Source organism: Colossoma macropomum, unplaced genomic scaffold, assembly GCF_904425465.1.
Source record: "Colossoma macropomum unplaced genomic scaffold, Colossoma_macropomum, whole genome shotgun sequence".
Taxonomy (NCBI): domain Eukaryota; kingdom Metazoa; phylum Chordata; class Actinopteri; order Characiformes; family Serrasalmidae; genus Colossoma; species Colossoma macropomum.
Window position 1 is genome coordinate 25,248,176 of NW_023494790.1, and position 25,672 is coordinate 25,273,847.

The 25,672-nt window shown below is 39.2% G+C and overlaps 1 protein-coding gene across 1 annotated transcript; it reads right to left on the reverse strand.

The window, feature by feature from the left end:
* Positions 1 to 223: 223 nt before the first annotated feature.
* On the reverse strand, positions 224 to 24,625 carry bms1 (BMS1 ribosome biogenesis factor). The gene is made up of 23 exons (XM_036572757.1): positions 24,479 to 24,625; positions 23,134 to 23,326; positions 20,357 to 20,547; positions 20,155 to 20,234; positions 19,861 to 20,049; positions 19,632 to 19,774; positions 18,377 to 18,498; positions 18,065 to 18,258; positions 16,807 to 16,946; positions 13,630 to 14,336; positions 13,369 to 13,470; positions 12,586 to 12,740; positions 12,375 to 12,456; positions 12,216 to 12,286; positions 11,890 to 12,084; positions 8,007 to 8,195; positions 7,611 to 7,791; positions 5,984 to 6,042; positions 5,700 to 5,822; positions 2,915 to 3,062; positions 2,011 to 2,186; positions 1,699 to 1,860; positions 224 to 805 (listed from the first exon to the last, which is right to left on the reverse strand). The coding sequence occupies exons 2-23, from the start codon at positions 23,307 to 23,309 to the stop codon at positions 578 to 580; spliced, it is 3,813 nt and encodes a 1,270-aa protein (XP_036428650.1). The 5' UTR covers positions 23,310 to 23,326; positions 24,479 to 24,625; the 3' UTR covers positions 224 to 577.
* Positions 24,626 to 25,672: the final 1,047 nt, after the last annotated feature.

A 25,672-nucleotide genomic window follows, 5' to 3' on the forward strand; every position in this document is an offset into this window, starting at 1 on the left:
GTTTGTGAAGACGATGTCCTGGAAGACCAGAGATAATCCACTGACTGCTGCCGCTACTCCTACAGATCTGAGTCAACAGCTAGCAGCTGCAATTTTTAAACGTTATTTGTCCTAGTGATTAGTGATGGTTAGTGATGTCAAAACTCTACAAAGAGCTATTGTCAGATGAAATGGGCTCACTTTTACTTTTAGGCAGCCTTTTAAGGACCTTCAAAAAACAGTGTTGTCAGAAAAATACTGATTTTTTTTTATTAAATGAACATTATGAACCACTTGTATGGTATTAAACTGATATGATGGATGTCAATAAGAAGTCTATACACTCTTCCACGATTCAGAGATTGTCCCACAGTACTTTCAGTCTCATGCAGGCAGTAGCTGCAGGCAGTTCCGGCTCATGTGGAGGCAGTATTTTTTTAAAGACACAGAATGCCAGCCTTTCACATGACTATGCAAATCCAAACACTGGATCCTCACCACACAGACCAGCTGGCATCAGGAATGAGTCACTGACTCATATTAAAACAGCCCAAATGAAAGTGAAGCAGGCTAGGTACAGTATGAGCTCTGCACATGCTCAGTCATCCTTAGAAGCTCCCTTCAGGCTGGACTTGAGCTTCTTCTTCTCCTTCTGTCCCATGGCACGGTAGATCTTCTTTCGCTCTTCCTTCAGCCTCCTCTGCTTCGCCTCCTCCTCCTTCTCCTTCTGCTTCAGGAAGTCTTTGTGCTTCGTGTGCTGCTCCGCCTGGGCCTTCTTGTTCTTGTGATTATAAACTGTACCCAGAGCAGTGAGCAATGCTGCCACCTAGTGGACAGAAGAATTGTTATACAAGACCATAAGGCTACTTCCAAGAACTTAACTCTCCAAAACAAACAGAATAAAAAATAAAAACAGCACTCAGTGGCATTCTGCAGAGGAGCCTTTTCCTTTAATTAAAATGTATTAAAGGGTACTTTGATAAACTCAAAGCATAAGGTGTGCTCTAAATTATTCTCTTCAAAACATAAACTAATGTAAAAGCATGTATCAATTTTTAAACTAATAAATTAATCGCTATGTCCACTTAATTCATTATGGTTTCTCATGCAAGTTTTACTGTCATTCTGGATGATGAGAATGCCTATGAAATGCCACACCTGTTTATTTGTTTCCCTTCTAAAATGGAACTGCAAACTTTGGTGCAAATGTGGCTAAAACCCTCCACGTATGCTGAGATTTAAACAACAATAAGAAGAATTCCTCCCGGATTTTAAGAGAGCATCTGTGCTGCTACAAGAAAAAATGATTTAATGAGTGTGTAAGGTCAAAATATAGAAAATCACTGAATAATTTGTTGGCATCCCACCATTTAAAATGGCATAAACATGACGGAGCAAGTAAGGAAAAAAAATGTATCTACCAGCTGAAAATACTACATCATCTGTCCTGTTTAAGAGCAGGGATTGTTTAAGAGATTTCATGGGGATTGGTTCAGAAATTGGCCAGCAAGCTGTCTGTGGTATTTGCCAGGGACAAGGATTAAAGAAATGTGATATTTAGAAAGCCAGTGCTCTGGAGGCATCCTCGGTGGATTAACTTTAGTCTAATGATAGGTATTAGAACACGTTTGAAACGACAGGAAAATAGTATTAAATTCAGTTAGTGATGCATAAAGCCCGTGTTCAGGGCAGGATAGCGGGTCAGCCTCTGCTCCTTACCTTCCTCTCGTGGGGCTCCCGGATTACAGCAGGTCTATGGAGGTCTCGGGGTGTTTTGCCCTTGGCTTCCTGGTTTTTAGGCTTGCTCTTGAAGGGCAGGGCCTTCTGCAGCGCTTTGGGAATGTGCAGTGGGTTGAAGTGGCGCTTTTGCCTCACCACCGGCTAGAGGAAACAAGGAGAGAATATATTTATTCCTGCCATTCATGATCGCAATTCTGAATCAAATAGTACATTTACAGTAAATTAGAACTTAAAAAATTGTTGTTGTTGCTGTGTTGTTTTACCGATTTTCCAGCAGGGATTTAGCCTTACCTTGTAGAGAGAGTCGTTGTTGGGCTTGTTTTTTATCCCCAAGTCATGCTTGAGCTGTCCAACTGTCCTCATACCTGTCCATGCGTCTTTCTGACCAACTGGCATCAGCAGAGATGTCACTGGGTTATACAGCTGTGGGACCGACACAGGGTACCAGGACCGTAGGAATACAATATCTACACACACACACACAAATATTAATGTAGTTTTAATAGGATGGTCACCAGTTGTAATAGATAGCATCATTAAGCTCAATGATAATCACACCATTTCAAACTGTATTAATTCCGACATGCAATTACATCATCATTAGAAGTCATGCTGGATGTGACTGGCCTACTGCTAGAAAGCACACAACGCATATTTACATACATATAATCTCAACAACAAACACTAATAGTGTTGGCAATGTCATATTTCATAACAGTAGAATGTCACCTCAATGTAGTAATCATGGTGAATGATTTCAATGTCTATTAATGCTCTTTTAAACATTTTTTAAATAAAAACACCGGTCACAAACATTATGAGAAATGTTCATCCCATCCCATCCCTACAGTGCAGCATATAGTAAACACAGAAAGGCTTTAGAAGTGTGCTGATGCACAGTTTTCTATGTGCTCTTCTCTACAAAGGGTGGCATCACAAGTGGTAATAATTTCCATTTTGTGCTGAATGGGCCTTTTGGGAGCCATTACTTCCACAAGCTTTCCTGGTGACTTTGGAAGACAAATACCAGTCCCTACGGCACACCCTGAGACTTTCATGACACAGTTATATGCAGATCCAAATAAAAAAAAGTGTCCCTGCAGTGAAAAACATCCAAGGCAAGACAAAGCACACCAACGCCAAACTCATCACAGAGTAGCACAGAGCTATTCATTGCCAAGCAGATAGTACTCACCACTCATGAGGACCCTGTCCTCAAACGTGGCGCGGAAGGCCCCAGACGGAGTGCGCAGAGCCTTTTTTATCTGACCTTTGAGCCCACTGACTGTCCGGATGGAGGCGCCCTCAAACTTGGCAACCTCAAGCACTGTGTTAAACATTCCCTGAGAGAGAGAGGGAGAAAGAAAAGACAGAAAGAGAGATTGTTTTGACACAAGATAACAGCTATTTTTAAAGCACTGAGTATTCAACTTTGGCCATTTTTTACTCCCAATTTAATCACATCTAGTGGTCGGCATTTCCCGTTTCTTAGCTTCTGAATGACAGCACCTCCAATCTGGTAGTACATGATTAAAATAGCTGCATGTAAAATATGAGGACATGGTTATCACACTTTGTGCCTGCCTAGAGTTCCATCACGATTTTCAGTCACGAGCAGCAAGAAAACAAAATAATTATAGAATAGTGTGCTGCGTCACACATCTTCTAGTTTAAAAGCGGCATTTGTGGTCATAGCACATTCAAAGCAAAGAGAAAGGAGCAAGCTTCTTTGCACGTTAGAGCTATTTGAAATGGTAATAAACTTACAACACTACAAAATGGTACTTTGTTAAAAACATTGTTCCCTGAAAAAAAAACAAAAAACAGACACTTCTGTCCAAGTTTTTTCAGCACTGGTTATTCAACTTTCTCTCTCTTTTTACCTCCCAATTTAGCCACATTCCATGTCCACTATTTCCTGTTTCTCACTTTCTGCATGGCAGTACCTTCAGTTTGGTAGGGCTAAGGCTAGTACAAGGTTTCTCAACCGCTGAGCCATGAAGAAACCTCTAGCGGTCTGTGGGCCTGTACTGACAGGGCAGTAGTTCGTACTGAGCCAGTAACAGGACTTTAAGTCATAATAACATGAAAAAATGATCAACAATAAGTAAGATCAATCCTTTGTTAAATTATACACAATATAAATATTAATAGAGACATACAAATAAAAACATCACAGGGGGAGGCTAATTAAAGTCATCAGTTTGAGACAACACAGCCGCAGGCACTCCGTTGCAGGCGGTTAGCTAGCCGGAGATGGAGAAGTTTCTAAGGACGCTTTCACACCGACTTTGTTTGGTGTGGACGACACTAACATGAGGGACTGCAGGTTCTAAAGTAGACAACTGTTTCCATAACATCACAGTCTAAATGTGCCCTGAAGGAGCCAGATATTTCCAGTTTTTTTAGCATTATCACAATTACAGTTTTAAGCATTATTATCAATGTAATGTCAATAACAAAAAAACGTGTTAAAAACAGTGTGCTGTTGTCGGCTTTTCAGTGTGCTCTGTTTTGGTTTAATAAAACAAACACTATTAATGGAAGGAAGGAGCTGCATTTTCGTCTGAACTGCACAGTTAAATTCTATTTATTCGCTGCTAGTGCGCTAATGCACAGAGACCTACTCGTCACAGATATAGATTTTGTTGAAAGCGTACTTTCTTGCTCCCCATTATGGCCTCCAGCCTGCAGGAAAACAAAGACGTGGTGGTGAAGATGCTTTATGGCCCTGCGTATCTGACATGGCAGATTACCAAGCTGTTTCCGCGTGCTCAGTAATATCAGGTTTGATTACATGATGTTACAACCACACTAATTCATTTATGTTTGATTTATCATTACAGGAGAAATAATTTAAACGGCAATGCAGAGTTCTTGCAGAATCAAACTACTTCCAAACTACTAATGATGCTTGGACTGCCTTCTAAGATTTGTTTATGCGTTGTTACTTTACTGTTTCTGCACCTTTCACACTGAGTACAAAAACATTTTTGCACAGTGCAGAAGGTATCTATAGGCAGGTATGATTTAGTAGAGCATGGTTTGGAAGGTAAGGTAAGCGGTTAATGTTTTAAAGAGCACTGTGCAAATGTAGGAATAGTCCCTGTATTTTTAATTTGATGAAGGAAACACTGACATGAAATATTTAGTCATGTGCAGACTACTGGTTGCACTTTTTCTTTTGCCGATTAAACGAAGCAATAATAAACTGAATCATTAATTATGGAAATCATTAGTTGTTACAGCCTAAAACAAAAGCATTATGGAATAGTGTGCTACATCACTTCTGCTATAAAAGTGGCATTTGTGTTAACAGCGCATTCAAAGCAAATAGAGAGGAGCAAGCTACTTTTTATTTTAGTTGCCACTTGAAATGGTACTGTATACACATCACTACAAAATGGTAGTGTGTTGAACATTCCCTGAATGACAGGAAGAAACAACAAAACAGACAGTTTTAACCAACTTTTTAAGCAGTTTTTTTCTTCTCCTTTTTATCTCTCAATTTAGCCTCAGTATTTCCTGTTTCTCACCTTCTGCATGACAGTACTTCCAATCTGGTAGGCCAAAGACTAGCATACGCCTCCACTGATGCATAAAAAACCTGCCTCTGCATCAACTTTCAGCCAAATGGAATGAAAAGGTCAAGTGCTGGCCCCCCAACAGGCTGTTGCACTGCTAGACCCAGCGACACAACAAGAACACGCTTAATTACATCCTCCAACGGCGGGTGCCCACAGATGGCATACAACATAGTTTCAACTCAAATCCAAATCCCAGCTGTAGGACCTGCTATTACACTGCTATGCAGAGCTTTCAGCAGGTGCAGTCTGAGAGGATGGCCCAAGTACTGGGAAAACTGCACTCCTCCAAAGCCAGAAAGCTGCTGACATTTCAGGAGCAGGTTTTTGCAGCTCCCTTTTTGAGCTGTGCTACCACAGCTATAGAGAACTGCCTGACTCTGCAGCACCACCTACCTGGATAAAGCATGTGTTCTTAAAAATCTTATAAGGGTATCCGATTAGCTTCAGTTTCTTCACAACGGTCACAGATTTGTCCAAGTCCAGGACGACTCCAGTGGCTGCGATGCGGAAATTTGCCTGAGGGAAGCGAAGAGAAATGGATTCAGAGAAAATTCAGAGAAAAAAAAAAAAGAAAGGAAACCACAGCAGCTATCAAACTAGAATCCTGGATTGAACTTATGACTGGTACTGCTCTGCTACTTTTTGTACTTTACCCATCTCAGTATTAAAGCTCTTACCTGAGTCCCTGCAACACTCTGAACAGCCAGGAAGCCTGTCCCCTGAGGTGTGATGGGCCCTGAGAGAGGGGATACAGAGGGGGGAGTTGGGAGGGGAAGAGAGAGAAAGAGTGTGAGAAGGAGGAGAGAAATGCTGATCAGTTAGAGGAGTTCAGAGAAATATCAGTTATTGGGCTGTTATCTGTGAAGAGTTCATTCTAGCTGGGTTTCCATTGCAGATGATAAAATGTAAAATAAATAAATAAATAAAATTTTGCTGCTGGCAGCTCGTTTCTATCAAACTGACATACAGCCATGAAAATTCTGTACGTAATCAGATTCACAATCAGTATACGCCAAATGTACAAGAACTGATATTATTTCCTGCTGAACAAGTTTTATCGCACAGAAAAGTGCTTTATATGTTAATGCACACTATATGGCCAAAAGTATACAGACATCTGAGCATCACACCTATGTGAGCCAGTTGGATATCCCATTCCAAAACCACAGGCATTAGTATGAAGCCAATATGCAGCTGTAACAGCCTCCCCTCTTCTGGAAAGTGTCTGTAGGAATTTGTGCCCATTCAGTCAAAAGAGCATTTGTGATGTCAGACACTGATGTTGGATGAGAAGACTCAGATTAGGCCATCAGACCGTCAGAGACAAAAGCATGCGTCATTACTCCAGAGAACATGTCTCCACTGTTTCAGAGTCTAATGGTGGCATGCTTTACACCCCTTCAGCTGACACTTGGCATTGCGCACAGTGATCTTACGCTTGTGTGCAGCTGCTCAGGCAGGGAAACCCATTTCATGAAGGTCCAGATGCACAGTTCTTGCACTAATATTGTTATCAGACGCAGGAACTCTGCAGTGAGTGAAGCAACATAGCTTTTTACATGTTACACATTTTCTCAACGGTCTACCGCCTTGTGGCTGAGCTCTTGCTGCTCCTAGATGCTTCCATTTCACAATAATTACACTTACAGTAGACTGGGGCAGATCTAGCAGGACAGAAATTTTGCAAAATAAAAGCTGGCATCCTATGACAGCGCCAAAGTCACTGAGCTCTTCAGTAAGAGCAATTCTACGGACAGTGTTTGTCTATGGAGATTGTGAGTGTGGCTGAAACACCTGAACCTGATCTTGCCCACGTTGATATACCACAGTAAAACAGGAAGTCATGGATGACCACTTGGCTTGAGCTGAACACTCATGTGGGATCAGACTTCAGTTACATTTTTGTTCATAAGAATTTCAACAACTGTCACACGTAGACCAAATTTCCCTTAATTAAAAGGTTAGGTTTCTCTCATACTGTCGGAGTGAGACTAATTAACCACAAAGACATTTTTCAAGCCTATTTTTAACCTATTTTTACCAAGGATGCCAATAATTATGGAGTTGACTGTATATACACCACTTTGCTATCATTATTTTTCTTGGTTGGTTGCAGGAGAGGTTATACATAGAAAATCCTGTCACTTTATAAATGCATTTAAAACTGCACTATTTTTCCCTGGAAATAATTCCAGTTAAGTGAGGGAAAAAAAAAAAAAAAAAATCCACAAAAGTCAAGAGTTTCACATAAGAAATATTTCGTCCTCATGGTAGCCTGCTCTGTGTCTGCATTGTGACTCTTACCCCAGATGGAGGCACCACAGTGCATGTGTTCAGGAGTATATTTGAGCAGGCGGTGGCGGCCGTTGTGGTCCTCAATGTGGTACAGGGGGATGGTCTGGAAACGCCTCCAGCCCAGGGACAGGATGAGCGGGTCCCGGGTCTTTAGGATGCGGTTATACCAGCGATGTTTCTTCAAACGCATCTGTTTCCCAACAGAAGAAGAGGGAAAGGCAAAGAAATGAGCAAAAACAGAATGTGCTATGCTTTGTTTCAGCAGCAGAATTGATTTCTACCTATTTTCCATTTTAACTGTTAATATCTGATGTTCACCAGCTTAAAAAATCATCCAAAATGGCATAAACTTCCTTAAAGGCTGGGTAAAAAGAGCATCTCTGGTAGTCAAGTTCTGAAGCTTACCTGCAGGTAGCCTATGTTGCCTTCACTGGCTCCCAAACCTCCAAGGATGATGGGATAGTGGGGGTCGAAGTTGGTGACAAACTCACATGGCAGAGCAGGAATCTCCAGACGCACATACATGCCTGGCCTGAATCCCTCGTATTGAACTCGAGTTTCATCATCCATGTCCTCAAACTCAGCTCTGTTCAGCTGCAGACAGACAGAGAAGACAGTCTCCATATACACATCACTGTTTTGGATTTGGAATAAGTTTGGGTGCAGAAAAAGTATAAAATGATGCTAAAATGCTAGTCCCGCAACTTCACAACTTTCACATAAGTAGAAACAAGCTAAAAACTACAGAAGTTATTTAGAAAATAAATAAATAAATAAATAAATAAAAAGGAGAATTGTGTGTTCACACATGAAAACAACTGGGCAGTGAAAAAGGGTTTGGAAGCATCATTTCTAGAAGGAACTTAGAGAATTTAACATTACATTCTGGTGCACTACGACACTACAATACCAGTGCAACTGCTATGGAATCATTAGTTCACCGAGTTCAACTACTACTCGAAATACTGTACTGTTTTTGAGGTATTTTGACTTATTTATAAAAAATCTATTGCTTAAGTTCAAAAGGTATGTGTGTATGAGTGTGTATTCGGCAGAGATCTTCTTTTTCGACCCCACATCAATTCTAAAAACTTTGTAGATCATTTGTGTTCTAGTGGTTCCATAAGGCATGTAGCACTTGGACCCTGACCACCTTTTGTGATGTGATTTGTAGATGGTCATTTATCTCTCTTAGCACTCATATCAGTCCACAGAAAACATGTTGTCCATCAATTTCAGACTCACACTAAACGGATGCTCGTTATCTTCATTACTAACTGTGATCATTTACACATTAACCTATTTAGCCCACTGCTGGCTACCAGTGAAAGAAATCTGAATATGCAAAAATGACACCAATGTCACCACTCAAAATATGGATCTCTCTTCAGTTTCGTATAACATTATCTTGGGAAGAGGAGGGATTCTCTATTAGCAGAGCATCACCCTTGTAAATTATACACACATTCATATTTCTCTAAAATGACTGAGAAATCTGTTTAGCATCAAGTTACTAAAATTAAACTGACACAAAAAAATATGATCCAGAATGCTTCACATTTTACAAATAGTGACCAAAAACTCAAGGGTAAATAACATCACTAAATACCATAAATAGACAAATATAATACAAAATAATAGCATGCTGTTGTATGTTCACATTTATGCTTACAACCTCATTTCTAAAAAAGTTTTTTTTGCAAAGATGCTTTGCAAAATGTAGATAAAAACAAAATGCAATGATGTGCAAATCATTTAAACCCTATATTTCATTGAAAATAGTACAAAGACAACATATCAAATGTTGAACTGAGAAATGTTATTGTTTTCTGAAAAATATTTGCCCATTTTGAATTTGATGCCAACAACACGTTCCAAAAAAGCTGGTACGGTGGCAACAAAAGACTGGTAAAGTTGTGTAATGCTTAAAACACACACCTCAAAGAGGCTGAATCTTTCAGAATAAAGCTGAGGAGGGGTTCACCACTCTGTGAAAGACTACATGATCAAATAGTGCAACAACTCAAGAATAACATTTTTCAACATAAAATAGCAAAGAACTTTTGCTTATCATCATCTACGGTACATAACATTAAAAGATTCAGAGAATATCAAGAAATCTCTGTATGCAAGGGACAAGGCCAAAAACCAGTATTTGCAGGCCAAGATCTTTGGGCCCTCAGACGGCACTGCATTAAAAGCAGACATGATTCTGTAATGGAAATCACTGCATGGGCTCAAGAACACTTCTGAAAACCACTGTCTGTGAAAACAGTTCATCTCTGCATCCACAAATGCGAATTAAAACTCAAACACAAAGAAGAAACAGTACACAAACAGGATACAGAAATGATGCCACCCTCTCTGGGCCCGAGCTCATTTAAAATGGACTGAGGTGAAGTGGAGAAGTGTCCTGTGGTCTGACAGAGGTGATGAAACACTGACATCAAATTCAAAATGGGCATATATTTTTCAAAAAACAATCAAATTTCTCAGTTTCAACATTTTATATATGGTCTTTGTAGTGTTTTCCTTTAAAAATATGGTTTACATGATTTGCATATCATTGCATTCTATTTTTATTTACATTTTGCACAGCGTCCCAACTTTTCTGGAAATGGGATTGTGCTTGTGTATATATACACACATAAAAATGACCATAAATGGACAAAAATAAAACAAAATGTTAGCATGCTGTTGTATGTTCACAATTACGCTTATTTCAAATAATTTCAAACCTCCAAGTGTGCAAGAATTATTTATATAATTAGGGGAGGAAGTGCAAAAAACTAATATACGGCCAAGTGAATTAATCTTATAAACAGTTAATATACCTAATAATTCTCATTATGATGCTGTTGTTAGAATATTATAAAATAATGAGAAAGATTATAAAATTATGAAAATGCTTGAAACTAAATAATCTGCCAATAGAATAAGTTAATTCAACCAGATAAATGTGGAATGTAACAATACAAATTATGAATAAAGAGTGATGATTGCTCCTCCTTTCAGTGCTCTTTCAGAAGCTCAGCCCCCCAAAATTCATGGATGCACACTGCCAAGGCAAACAACAATTTTTTAAATCTTCGTGGCCATAAAACCTTTTGCAATCCTGACACGGACAAATGCCATGATATAACGTTAGAGCACAGCAAGTAGTGTAAATAACTAACGTTAGCTAGGTTGTGGGTTAGCAAACTGTTACTACAGTAGCTACCGCAAAGCCAAAGACAAACATTAATAAATAGGACAATAAAATACTGACCTAGTGATTCTGTGAAACAGCAAAACTAAGTTAAAGTTATGCGCCTGTCAAGCAGAAACAGAATATTTTCGTCCCTTTTCATGCTTTTCAACTCTCGAAGCTGAAGTCAGCTTCTTTTTCACCAGCTTCTTGTTCTTTAATGGTTCTTTAATGCACCTTAAATGGTGCAATGGTGCAGCAGTAACCACTGAAATAACCGGAGTCTACATAACAGGGGCAGCTAACAGGACAAAATCGTCCTCCTGCTTCACAGATGGGTTTTTAAATATACTGAAAAGGCTAAAAGGGCTGATACACAATTGATTTAGTAGTTCTGCATCTTATTTCTTCTATCAGTCCCTGCCAAAGCTGTAGGTCATGAAATGCAGGGTAAGCTAATCTAAGATTAGCACTCGAATGCTAATGTGTTAACAAAAACGAATCCTCACAGCCTTGACAACCGCATTAATTACAGCTTTGCACATTCACACAGCAAGTTTACAGTAAAATGGAAGACAAATATTTAATACACTTTGTTTTTCATCTGAGAAATAGACAAGGCTGAATTTGGCTTTCTATTAGCCAATTTCCCGTTCCACCTTAAATGATGCAGCAGTTACACTGTGGTGGCTGAGGCAAAATATGGCTCATATGTTTTATGCAGGATCAGCTAAGTTAGAAGAATATCAGCATATTGCACTTCTGGGCTGAAAATTGGCCGATACCGATAAACAGCCTATCGATCCTTCCATTTCTAGCTGAAAGAGACATTAAAAAAAAAAAATACAAACAAAGGAGCCACACCCAACTTTTCACATATTGCTTTCCACTAAATCCCATTAACCAGTACTAATCATGCTCTATTTGTGATGAAACGTGGTCGTTCTTCCTTTAGCACTGACAATATCGTTGATATGTTTAGAAAAGCGTATGATGACAACATATCATGAAAAGACAAATATGTGGCGCATCCCAAAGTGAACGAGACACCTAAGAGAAAAGCATACAAGAATGCAGATGGTAGATGGCAAAATGTCTGACCTCAGCCTGTTTCTGCTTCTCCTCCTTGAGGTCATCGAAATATGTGGCATCTCCATCATCATATTCTGTATCAAACCTCTCCTTCAGTCTCTTCTTCTTCTCCAGACGCTTGTTCTTCTGAGCTTCAGCATCATCAACCTTAACTAACGGAGCCTCCTCTTCCTCATTTTCTTCATCATCGTCATCATTTTCCTCCTGCACATAATAAAATACATATTCATTAAAACATACACAAGAGATGCAGACCAACATGAAGGTCAAACAAACCTAAAGATAAAACCAATATGATTCTATATGAGAAAATTAGTTTTATTTTCAAACCTCACCTCAGTTTTGTCTCCCTTTGCTTTGTGAACCTCTCCAGTTTCCAAGTCTTCAAAGTCTCCGTACAGCTCATCTTAAATGCAAGAAGTAGATTAAAAAAAACAGTAACAAAGAAATAGCCAGTCAAGCTGGTTTAACAATTGGGCTAAAAATTTCCTTACCATCTTCTTTAAGTAGAGTAGAAGCGTCTTTGTCTCCCTCCCATTTGCCAGTGACAAAGCAGTCCCTTATGGAGGCCAGCATCTGAAAACATGACCCTCATTACTGTACATATAGGACTTATAGGACAAAGATATAGAATATCTCTTATTCACTTAAACAGCTGTAACAATGTGAGCTTGATGAGGACTGTACGTTGGTCATGTTTCTTACCTCTTCCTGGTCCCAGTCATGTCCAGCATCCGGCTGGAAACGTGAGCAGTCTACGGCGTCTGCTCTAACTTTTTTACTTTTCTCAGGCCGACTAACTCGGAAAAGACCTCCCAGCTCCTCTTCCTCATTGTCACCATCCTCTTCCTCCTCCACCACTGAGAAAACAAACAAATTAGAGATACAATCTGTCTTCTAGTCAAAAGAGCCGGGGTTTTGTGTTTATCATGGCACACGCAATGGGCCTCATTCATTAAACTGTTGTCTAAAAGCTGTATTTCTTTGTTTTCAAATGAATCAGCAGACTGAAAAAACACGCCCATATACATAGTACACATCAAACATTTTGAATCCCCCTTTTCAACAACAAAATCATTATGGCCTTTTTTTTTGGGTGTAGTTACTATAGCTACTTCTGACAAGCATCCTGGATCACCAGGGATAATATTTCACTGTATTTCACAAAATGTATTCATGTATGCTGGTCCTGTACAACTTAACAGCTTGAAACTAAGTAGTTTCTAATATAATTAAGTTTTTAAAATACCACTATTATCCAGAATTCCTTGCATATCAAATGTGACAATCAAATGTTGAGATAGATAACCTGAAACATGAAATGACTGCAATAACACATGTAAAATGAACTGTAGTTTATAGGTTTTACACAGATCTTGAGTAAGTTAATATAGACATTAATGTGAAGGGATTTCAATCTACTGAACAGTTGTGTACCGTAATGTTATACCATCATAATCAATGTCAACTAGTGATTTGCTCACTCACCTGTTCCATAAACCAGCTTGCGCAGGTTAGGAGCAGCACGCTGTCGTCTCAAATATGCTTCTGTGGCTTTCTGGGCCAAATCTTCTTTCCACCGTAATGCTCCTAATAAGCAGGCATTACCACGAGAATTCAAATTAAAAACAGCACAGAAGTGCACACAGACAATAGGACCAGACCAAAATAGTCAATAACATGAATCTCTGAGAAATGTATCAAAGTATCTGCTTCTGTTTGAGCCCCCAGCTGTACTGAAAAAAATACCTGCAGTTTCCGATTCTGGCTCTGTTTCCTCTTCTTCAACATCCATCTTTACCTCTTCATCAGCAGGGACCATCTTTGACTTTGCGGCCTCTTTTCCAGGTGCTTTAACATTTCCTTGTTCTTCCACCTCTGAGCCGTCTTCCTCTTCCTCTTCGTCATCTTCCACTTCACTGTCATCATCCTCTTCTTCATCATCGCTATCAGTATCCTCCTCAGAGCAGTGTCCAGAGTCTGGAGGTGCTGAGCCTTTCCTATCTTTCTTCTTCTCCTCTTCCTCTATCTCCTCCTCTTCTTCGTCTTCCTCGTCATCCTCGTCTGACTTTTCTTCTTCAGCCTCTTCCTCTCCCTCACTCTTCTCCAACTCATCCTCACTGTCTGCAAACACCGGCATCTCCACCACTGCCCCGCTCCCCTGTGCCTTCTCCTCCAGTTTTTGTCTTTTTATAGGGGGAGCGTCCTCTTTCACGGCTTTCTTCTCCTCTCTCACCTCCTTCTTCTCCTGTTCAGTCTCTTCCTCCATCTCCTCTTCTTCTTCTTCTTCTTCTTCTTCACTCTCCAGCTCTTCATTATCCTCTTCTTCCGACTCCTCCTCATCACTTCCTTCATCATCATCTTCCTCTTCTTCCTCAGCGAAAATAGCCTTCCTCCTCTCTCTCTGAGTCTCAGCGTCCCACACGCGACTCTCCACGGGGCCTTGCTTCCCATTGCTAAACAAACACAAAAGAAAAACATGCAACACACGAAAAAACCCAAACTTTTTCACTATGACAGTGTTCAAAACATAACATTCTAGAAAAGTGTCCCATACAATCCTTTTACTAATATTATTATTATTATTTCTATTACTACTACAACTACAACGATGTGCACAACTTCAACTTCAGTTGGTGGGGAAAGGGCTTTTAATCATTAATTGTTATTGTCATTAATAGATCATCTATTAGTTTACCCATCATTGAATTTTAAACATTTATAGTGGTTTGCCATGAGTATTTAGCAAACATGTTCTGACAATCATTGAATATACCATTTTTGTGAGCCTAAATTGTTGATATCTTTGATCAAAAAAAAAAGTGATAATGTAAAATAGGCTTGTGAGATCATGTGCAATACTCCATTGACCAGTCAAGCCCCATAACTGATAATAGCATAGTGGGGGGGCACTTTCCAACAAATAATGTACTTAGGAGAAAGGTGCAAAAATATTGCTTGGAAGGCTGCTGTTAACCAATAGACTGAGGAGCCTTTTAGTTGAGATTCACGCCACCATTCTCAAACAACCCCCTGAGATGCCGGCTTAAACCGGAAAAAATAAACACGCCATGTTTCTGGTGAAAAAAATTGCTAACTTGCTAATTTAACTTTGTTTACCATGATTTGGTAAAAGCTACAGAAGCCTATAAAGCTTATTGTTAAAATGGCTCAAGTGTACCATGTGATGTTAGCCTACAAGCTACTGTTACTGTAGCCTACAAATGTTATTAGGCTAAGCTGTGTCAAATTGTCTACTAGTTTTTAACAACTTTGACAGAACCATGTCAGTCTCATTCATGTTTCACTTGTGCTGCTATAGAATGTTATGAAACCAGTCAACATACAAGGACTGATAGGACGTATACCATAGGTTAAAAGAAAATACAGATTGCAACACTAACACACATTTCTTTTGTGCACATGACACATTATCTGACATTTAACTGTCCAAGCTAATGGCCAACATGATAGCCAAAATCTATCAGTGATTACTCATACAATCATCAGTCAGCTCAAGCCTTTCCTTCAAAATGTAATGACTAACCCATCTCTAGAGCAGCTTCTGATTTTTGATTACATCACTATGCACCACCCCCACCTACTATCTACCAAAAATGCTCAGGTAGCTCAGAGACCCTTCCAAATACAAGTATGAGTACACATTATTAAAATAAATGTGTTGTGATTTACACACTTTCTTGTAATGTATAAACTGAATATTTATACATCAAGTTGGCTGATGAGAAAACTGTCACTGGGCTATAACAAAGATAAGACAGTCTACAGAGAAGAAGTAGCTAGAGCTCTGGTGCAAGGACAACAATCTCTCTCAATATCACCAAAACAAAAGAGATGATTGTAGACTTCAGAAGGACACAGATGTCTCACATCTTTTTGCACATCAGATTCCCGAGAGTACACATCACTGACAATCTCTATCTTGGCCCCTGGATACCTCCAACTTAGTGCAGAAGGCACAACAGCACCTCTACATCCTAAGGAGATTGAAGAGGGCTGGCCTGTGCACACTCATCCTCAATTGTTTCTGCAGAAGAGAACCAGTTCAGAGAGCATTCTGATTTGTAACATCACTCTCTGGTATGGAACCTGCTCCATCTCAGACAAGAAAGCCCTGTAGCAGGGAGTGAAGACTGCACGGTACACCACTGGGTCAGACTTGCCTGCCATTAAGGACATTTACACTGAAAAGTGCAAAGGAAAGCATGCAGTATCAGGAACGATCCCTCTCAATCTTCACACAAACTGTTTGCACTATTCCCATCTGATGTTAAAGATTACGGAGAATCCAGGCCAAGTCACCTAGACTCATGAACAGTTTCTTCCCGCAGGCAGTCAGACTGCTGAGTGGATCTCCCTGACGGACCTTTACGCATTCTCATTCAACTGCTACCTCAACCACACTACTTTCATCTGTTGCACTTTACTTTCTGCACTCAGCCACTTTACTTCCTATGTACAGCCACTTTAATCTCTAAACTGTAGTTTGGGGCTGTGTTACTTAAAATTGTTAATTATCAATGCACTGACAAAAACACATGCATGATTATTATGGCAGCTGTGGACAAACAGCTGGTCTATTTTCTCTACTGTCTGTGCCCAATGGTTGCACAATTATTGTATATTATACAGAAGAGTTTAATGTAGTGTTTGCATTGCATGTCTGTATTTAATTGTATTTAATGTGTCTGCAGAAGAAATGACAAAGCTGACTTTGATTTTAAGTTATAGTAAAAAGAGTACCCTTTTAATTTTGAAAATATTCCATGTTTATAACAAGAATAAGCTGCACGCATCAGAATGCCACATACTTGTACACAACTATTCCAAAACAAAATAATTTGTCACTTCAATAAATTTGGTCACATCTAATAACAGATCATTCTGTTAGTTCTGGAACCTCACCTGTTGTCCTCCACTTCCTCTGGGGTCAGTGCAGCAGTTCCTGTGAACAGAGAAACTTTGCTGGCAGCCATCTTTGCATCTAAGGTGGTGTGTGTGCCCATGAGAGACTGCACCAGCTCAGTGGTGGGTCGCACCTCCTCCTGTCACAAAGAAAATCAGATCCATGGATTCAGAATTGATATACAAAGCATGTCTACGCCTCCCGTGAATCTTAAACTATGACAGTGACTGAGTGTACCGCTCTGATATCATATCATTAAACACTATTCTGTGAATATTAAATCAAAATATCGTAGCTGCTTTCTCAGCCTGTGCCTGGGGATGGTTAATTGAGTTACCATGGTAACAGCCCCCCAGTGGCAGTAAAAATTAATTAACTGTCAGTTTAAAAAAAAGTTTATTTATTGATTTACTGCAAACAGCAGTATTCCCACATGTACTTTTAAAACTTTTAAACACCAGGTGATGTGATATCCTTAATTAATACCACATTTATTGTGCCCAACATAGATGAGATTGCTCCAGAAAACACAGCTGCGCTGATAAAACATGCTGTGCAGCAGATAGCCAGTACAAAAAGTCGCCTCTATAGTTCAGTGTACATTTCAGGACATCCTCACTCCACCGCATCAGGTTTCAGACTAAAAATGACTTCCGTCTCTGGGAAAAACACGACAGTAAAAACCTGTCTCAGCTCCTGCTTGTCAGAAGATGTGGGTCGTTTTTAAACTGCCTCTGGAGAAATAGCTTCAAAGCAGAAGGCAAAAAGGCTAAGAAAATTGATCACAAACTCTCAGAAGTTTGTGTGACTTTTACAATTCTGTTCTCTTACAAGATAAATTAGTTTTGTGACCAAATTAAAGCTGACAGTATACTACACTTTACTGAACTGCACGGAGTGGGAATAGGGGGTGCAGAGTGATTTTGCCCTTTTCAGAAAGCGAGAGTGTCTGTGTTATTTTTCACTCTGAAATCAACCAAGTCAGTCCTTCTCCTACCCACTGAAATGGACCAGCTCTGTGTGACATGAGTAATGCAGAAGTGTGACTTCTACAGCTTAAACACGACAGCCATTCATACACAGCATTTGCCCTGCAGAACCGTTCAGCAGACCTGCACTAGACATTCTCACCGATCACAACAAAGCCTGTTTAACCATTTATGCCGGACATTTTGCACATGGTGACCTGAATAAAGACTCCTTTATTTGCACAAGTCTAGTACTGTCCAATAAACAGAAATGGGCCCTGGAACTCACCTGTTGCTGACCGACATGGCTTCCAGGCATGTCTATGTACACAGCATCCTTATCATACACCAGCCCACCAACCCCAGCCATGGGAGCATACAGCAGTCTCTCTCTTTCATTCAAAGCTCTCTTCTTCTGCATCTCTGGCAGTGGACAGGGGTCGGGAAGGAAGCTGACGTCCGCTACAGAGAAGTCTCCCACACCTATAGAGAGTACACTCCATATATTACATATCACAGATACATACAGTATTGAGAAACTATCATTTGCACAACGAACAACAACTTGTAGGTCACATATCCACCTATCCCTCGAGCTTACCTGGAATATGAACCTGGCATTTGTTCTTCAGGAATGTCCCTCGTAGGTAGCCATAGAGAGATACAGTTCTATCACATTTAGGATTTAATCTAATAGCCTCTGGATCTGTCAGGTCTTCCATTCTGAAAGACAGATGAGACTGTCATCAGCCGACATCAATTAGAATTAATCATTTATGGTTCACGAATTGGGACATCCTTGCTCCGCTGACAAAACATGCCAATTTAATTTGATAATTTAACGTCCATTGAATAGGACAGATTAGGTATAGGAATAGGAAGATATTTCAATCAAACTTCATATTCCAATTTGTAAGGCATTATTCGGTTCCACACAAAAAGTTCTACATGGGACTCATAAAGCTACAAGCTACTGCACACCAGAGGCCACTCTGTATTTTACTATAACAGTGCTATTACTAAAGTTAGGCCCAGAGAACAAATCTATAGCAGGTGACGTGACTTTAAATTTATAATGAAGAAGGGCCAAGTTCAGGCCTGTTTTTTGGCCAAGAAGACCAGACTCTCTACTTTTTTTGGCTTGAGGCTTGAATCTAGTATGCCACACTGCTAGTTGGTTGTGGTTGTGTCTTTCAAATTGCAGTTTCGATATAAAATGATTAATCTTTCAACCGTCATTACATCTATATGGATAGAGTGTAAAATGACTTTTTCTTGTTTATCACTGGTTTTGTTCGTGTTTTGTACTATCTGCTTCTGTACAGCACTCCTCCAATATGTGGTAACCTTTGGCCGGCTGCAGTAGTCTGTCAATGTGTCTACGTGTGGACTAAACAGATTAGAACCTCCGACCAAAATGTAAATGGTTTTTAAATGTGTGACTGTATAATACTGAATCCAATTACCACTGATTATTAAACTTCCACGACTATTTGCATAATCAATCATTTTGAGCAATTTAGGTGTAGTTTTATTTGTCACGTAATTAAGCTAATGTTAGCAAATTCTACAAACTTTGATGCTGCAGTTTTTACCCTGCCAAGTTTTGTTTACAATAACATAGCCCAGCTGGGTAATGTAGCACTTTAAACAGGAAACGTTTGTGGAAACGCTAAAGTCCTGTGGCGGTACAATTTAAATAATTTGCATGTTTTGTTCTATTTTTCACTTTAGGTTAAACTGGAATTTTGACAAAGCTCTATGAAGCTTGTGCATACTAGCAACAGTCACTAAGAATAAACACATCTCTTGGTGTTGTGTAGACAAGTCAATTGCAATGTTTTTCACATGCTTACCGATCAGCCACCACATAAGGGTGGGAGGTCTGCCACACCAGGGGCCTGAACTTCATGACTGAAATGAAACGTCCAAGATTCTTCACTTCCCGCGTCTGGTACTCCCCATAAACCATCCCTGATAGGTAGAACAGCTTGGCTCCCTTTTAAATCAGAAAAGTCAACATGAACTATAAAGAAAGCCCTATGGAGGCTGTAAGCTAATGTTTTGATGGGGCTGCAGCTTTACCTGGTAGACTTCAGTCCAGAAGCGATGTTTGAGGCGTTTCTTGGTTTTATTAAGTGACTTGCTGTTTTTGAAGGAGTCCAAATGTGTGAGCACTCCCATGACACGAGGGAAGCCATGGACCTGGCAAATGTTGAGGAACTCAAAAGTCTCCATCTCAAAGCCAAAACTAGCATCTATCAACATCAGAACCTACGGAAAGAAAGATGCTTCACAAGTTGTATAAAGGAGCTGACAACATTAAAGCTACAGACAGTTAAGCTTTACCATATGAAAGGTTTCACAGGACACACTCACCAGATCAGCAACTTTCGCCAAATCTATCATTGTATTGATGTCATTGTTACATTCAATGAAGGTCAGACGCCGTTTCTTCCCTACAGGCATGGAAAAGTGAGACTTTTAACTTATGAATGACAAAATAATGTAACATATTATTTATGCAACAAAAACAATAAATGGTCTATATGAATGAAGTGAAGATGACACAGTAACTCACCAGACACTATAGTTACAGGTCCGCAGATGTCGGCAAGCTTCTGGCGTGTGTAGTTTTTGATCAGGCAGCGAATAAGGGTGCTCTTGCCCACTTTTGGAGGTCCCATTACGACCACTACAATAGGTGGGGGCTCAAGAGGTGTCCGGTCAACCAAAGGGATATGATGTTTCTTAGTTTTTAAATCTTGAGTTCTGAGAAGACAACATAAACAGAGTATTATTAGGTATAAAAAGAGCATGCTTATCTCATCTAATACAAACATGAATAACTTCACGTTATTAATAAATAATAACTTAGTTATTAGTGTTTTTAGGGTATTGTGCACAGTAATTGGGCCATTTTTGTTGTTGCACATTTGATTTGAAGTGGAAAAAAAAATAGCTTCAATCAGTAGAAATATACATATTGGATGACATCTGTAGGAATCACTGTGATAAGAGTACACCAGTATGATCTTGGAGGCTTTACTCCAAGACGTAAACCACTATGAACCTTTAAAGGAAAACTCTAAAGATTTTTTTTCAGAATAATCCAATGGTTGAAATGTAAAGAAAGTCATTCTGAGCAGCTCGAAGGAAATAGTCAATTGTAAAGAAACTTCAAGATCATTTTTATTGCAGTGGTGCTGACAGGAATCCACAGGTGTCTTCTGAGTTTTTATATCTAATGTTGAGAACAAGTAAACAGTAGTAAACCTGAAAAAATGCATTTTTTTCTGACCCTATATTGCCTCAGCATCCTTTCTTGTATTTCTTCACTATTAAGTAATTTCAAAAATGATCTTTCAGCCAAAGTCTTCTCAAAGCCATCATAAAACAAGGCCTTCCAGAGTCAACTAACATATTCAGATCTAGTTAGTGTAAAAACATTGTTTTCTTGTAGTTCTTAGCAGCATTAAACTCTTCACCATCACTGCTGTGGACAATTGTCACTCTGCATGTTTCTCCAGAACTGACCATTTCACATCAAACCACTCTGAATGTTTATATCATAACCATTTGATTACACACATATTTTGAAAGATCAGTGGAATTCCCCTTTATGAACAAAAGGCCCTGGTTACAATTACTAAAAGTATATACAAAAACTTATACAGTTCTTATGAACAGATGAGACAAAGATTCATTTCTTCCAGTGTGATAGAAAAAAAAAAAGAAAGTGTCAAGAAAAAGGGAAATGCTCATGATCCTAAGCACACAACCTCATTAGTTTAAACATGGTGCCATGGGCATGTATGGCTGCTAGTGGAACTGGTTCATTTGTCATTATTGATTATGTGACTGCGTGTACAGAGGCATGTTAATTGTTCACATTCCAGCCAAGTGCCTTGAAACACAGTGAGTGCTGCTTCCTTACAGCAGAGCAAAGTATTGAAACTGGTAAAGCAGCTTTTTGAAGGCCATAAAGTGGAATGTTCTTGACTGGTCCGATCTGAACTTCACTGGGCCTGCCTTTCCCACCTGGAAGAGGCAGGAACTGAAAATGGCCACATGTCAGCCCTAGCAGAGCATCAGCAAGAATGATACTGAGCATCTGATGATGTCTGTGTGCCAGACTTTGGGCAGTCACCAGCTACAATGGATTTGCACCCAAGCACTACACGTCAATTTAAAACTAACATTTTGAACTTTAATTCACAGTAAGAGATGAACTGATTAGCCGATATCGATCAGCATGATTGGATAATAGCCGATACTAGAAGAGCGCAGGGCTGAAGTGTTAAGGCCTATTCTCAGTGTAATTTTTTTGGACCAGATGCAATTTTAACATAGTGGGACCTTCACACCAAGTCTGAAGCGTTTTTCTGTCTAAACACTCCGAAAACATTTTTTCTTTTAAGCACTGCAACTAAACGGTGCATACACTGAATTCATCCTATTCCACAAACAAGACAACAACACAAGGAGGCCCACCGGGCAGCTGCTTAAAAAGCAATTCTGCAGGTATTTCCTCAGTTGGGGGATTTTAGTCTCTGTTTCTGCTTGTTGCTCCTCTATTTAAAAAGAAGCTAATAAATACTGTCATTGTAACATACACACAGTCATTCACAGCTATTTAGTTCTGGTCTGCCATATATTGTCTTTAATCTCCACTTTTTTTTTTCAGTCAGCGTTTGCTTGTACTACAAGTTTTTGTGCTCTGCTACAAGAGTTCTGCTGCCATCCTGATGCACATTTGTATGGGCTGCAACCACGACAATGGATTTTAACGCACCCGTACAACACAGAAAACAGAGCAGGCTTCAATTAAAAATTTACGCAACTTCAGTTTCTGACTCAGTGTGAAAGACGGCATTAATATACATGTGTTCATTTTCAGAACTTGACATGCATTTTTTTCGTTCGTAAAAATCAGGTTCTGCGTAAATCATCCTTTTCTCCTGTAGTCAAAAGACAAAAAGTCTGTATTTCCATCTGTCATTTGAATGAGGAACTGCAAGGGTCCTGTGACCAAGGAGCCTCTCATAGGGTGGCAGCAATCCTTAAATATGGCTTATATGTTTTAGCTCTCATATGATCAGCTCTTAGGATTGGCTAATTAGAAAAATATCAGTCGATCGCATATTTGGGCTGAAATCGGACGATAGCGATACATAGCTGATTGATAGTTCCATCTCTGTTCACAGTTATTGTTTCACTTTAAATCTGGTGAGCTGGAAAACATCAAATTTGTGTCACTTTCAAAGATTTACAGATCTACAGACGGAAATGTACAGTGCACACATCGTTACATGTCTCCCCAAGCACTGGAGACACACAGGGCATAGAAGTTCTGACCTGTGGAAGTTCCTGGCCATGCGCACTGCTGAACGCACAGCGAACGCTCGTGGATTCCTCTTGCGTTCATCTTGCTCCTGCTCTGCCCCCTGTTCCCTCTGCTTTCTCTTTTTCTTCTTCTCAGCTTTGGGACCGCTGTGTTTCTGCTGGTGTCGCTTCTGCTCCTTTCCCTCCATCCTCACACTCTGGAGGTCTTTTCACAACACAGAACATTAGATCATCCTAAGAGACTTTATAGGGAAATTACAGCAATTTTTTCAAAATTTGGACATTGTTTACAAGCTGAGACGTAAAAAAGTAATTCAGAGTGATTTGATGCGAAAATCACTGTAATGTACCACCTGAGATTTCTTTACAGTGGTGGTGACAGGATGTGATGTAAAACACAAATACAGTCATTTAATTTACTAGCCAAAACGAATGGAGAACGTACATGTATCTTCTGAGTTTTTATATGTAACAATTCCAGTGGTAAATTTCATTTTACTATTTTGCCTTACAACACCTTGCATGTACCTCTCTGAAATGGCTTAAAAAAGTTTTATGTCAAAGCCTTATCTCAAAAATTTAGTAAAAAACATCTCTAAGACATTAGACAACATATTCATAACCTGCTATCTTTTGAGCTATGAAACTCAAAAGCTCCCATCACTGCCACTGTGAATAATTCTTATTCTGTAGCTTTCTTGGGTACAGAGCATTTCACATCAAACCACTCTGAATGACTCAGTTTACACTGTAACCCTTTAAGTATGCAGAAATAAAGAAATTGGAGTTATTAAGGCTACAGTCTTACAAAAATGCTGCTTGTGTTTGTCAATGTCTCATAAATGTATTTGGAAAAGGTAACATATTTAAGTCAATAAAGCCACTTTTTGCTATGATACTGAGTGAGTTTACTTTATCAAACTGCACTAATGTGTCTGCAGACAAGAGTAACAGCATAACTAGACTTTCAAAACTAGAACTACAGTAACTGTATGAGTTTACTACAGCATTTTCAAGGAATCCTGTAGAAACTCCTTCAGTATTACTATAGATTTTGCTCATAAGTGTACACTCTACTCTGCTGAGCTGCAGTGCAGATATTAGAGACTCAGAGCAGCTGCTGCTTCTGCCATGCTGTCAAAGTTAGGAAGCTAACAAGCATTAGCAACCAATTAAGACAGCCAGTGTTACAACACGCTGTATTTGAGCTGCTTCTTTACGTGTTCTTCACCCCAACCAGCAGATCCTCCTCTCCTCATATCAGCTCAGCTCAGACCAGCCTCACTCAGACACCTGAGGACGCTCAGCTATCAGAAGTGTTAAATCAGCACAGACACCGCACAAATGTCCAACTTACAGGCCTCGAGCTTTATAAATCAGCCGCTTCAGAAAGGCAGATGGATCTTAAATCCACTCCGTGTTGGTATTGTCTCTCTCTCTCACTCCACTCTCTCACTCGCTCGCTCAGCCACAGCTCCAGCACTGTTTTCACGTGTGTACCACTTCCGGCTACCGCACGCATTGCTAATGTTTTTCCGTGTTAAACATGCGAATCTGAACCGAAGGTTCCGGCTATGAATAGTTCCGAACTCTCGGAACTCTCTTAATCAGAGCTGGAACAGTTACAGAGAAACTACACTTAAAACTCCGCTCCGCCTGTTTAGTTAATTAAATGATTGGGTTATAAACACAGTCGTTTAGACTGGTTTGATGTGAAACGCTCTGCTCTAGACAAACTTACCCAATTAGAGTAGTTCTCAGTGGTGGTGATGGGAACCAGACGTCTGAGAGTTTAAAGCCTCTGAAAGCTCCTCACATAACACTGAAATAGTCATGAGTACGCTGACTGATATCTGACACACTGTTTTCTGATTTTGTGACAATACTTTAGCCTAAAATGTATTTTAATCCTTTTATGTTAAAATAAATTAATAAAATAAATCAGATTTTTTTTTCAGATTTACCACCATTTTACCATTATCAACATCACACTTAAAAATATTAAATATTAAAAATGATAATTAAAATATGCAGGACTTTCACTGATTGGCATGAAAGAATATATATATATATATGTATATATATATATATATATATATATATATATATATATATATATATATATATATATATATATATAGTACAGTAACAAAATATTTTCCACCCAGTTTTGTAATAAGAATAAGAATAATAGACAAATACTAGTATAAGACATATCCATTCAATGAACACTTTATTCATGAAATAAATTATGTTACAAAATAGGTGAATATTTACATTTTCATTCTGCACCCCGTCATTAAAGTGAAATAAATAAGCAATAAAATTATGTATGAAGGACCAAAGGTCTTAAATACTGATGTACTCTTGCAGCATGAGGTCAGTTGGTGACCTACTGTTTGGAAGATTAAATATATAAATATATTGGAACATTAAATATATAAATATGTAAAAAAAAAAATTAAATTGCAGTTTGATATTGTTGTTTGACCTGCATTACCACAATATCATAATGTGTGTGGATTATAATCTGATCATCATTTAAAGCAAA

What these genes read in the sequence shown, in the direction of transcription:
- bms1 (XM_036572757.1), bottom strand. Translation starts at nt 23,309, where the DNA reads ATGGAGGGAAAGGAGCAGAAGCGACACCAGCAGAAACACAGCGGTCCC. An exon ending in CAAGCTGGTTTATGGAACAG is followed by an intron (nt 12,741 to 13,368) that starts GTGAGTGAGCAA and finishes TTGTTTTCTCAG; the next exon opens with TGGTGGAGGAGGAAGAGGAT. An exon ending in CAAAGGGAGACAAAACTGAG is followed by an intron (nt 12,085 to 12,215) that starts GTGAGGTTTGAA and finishes TATTATGTGCAG; the next exon opens with GAGGAAAATGATGACGATGA.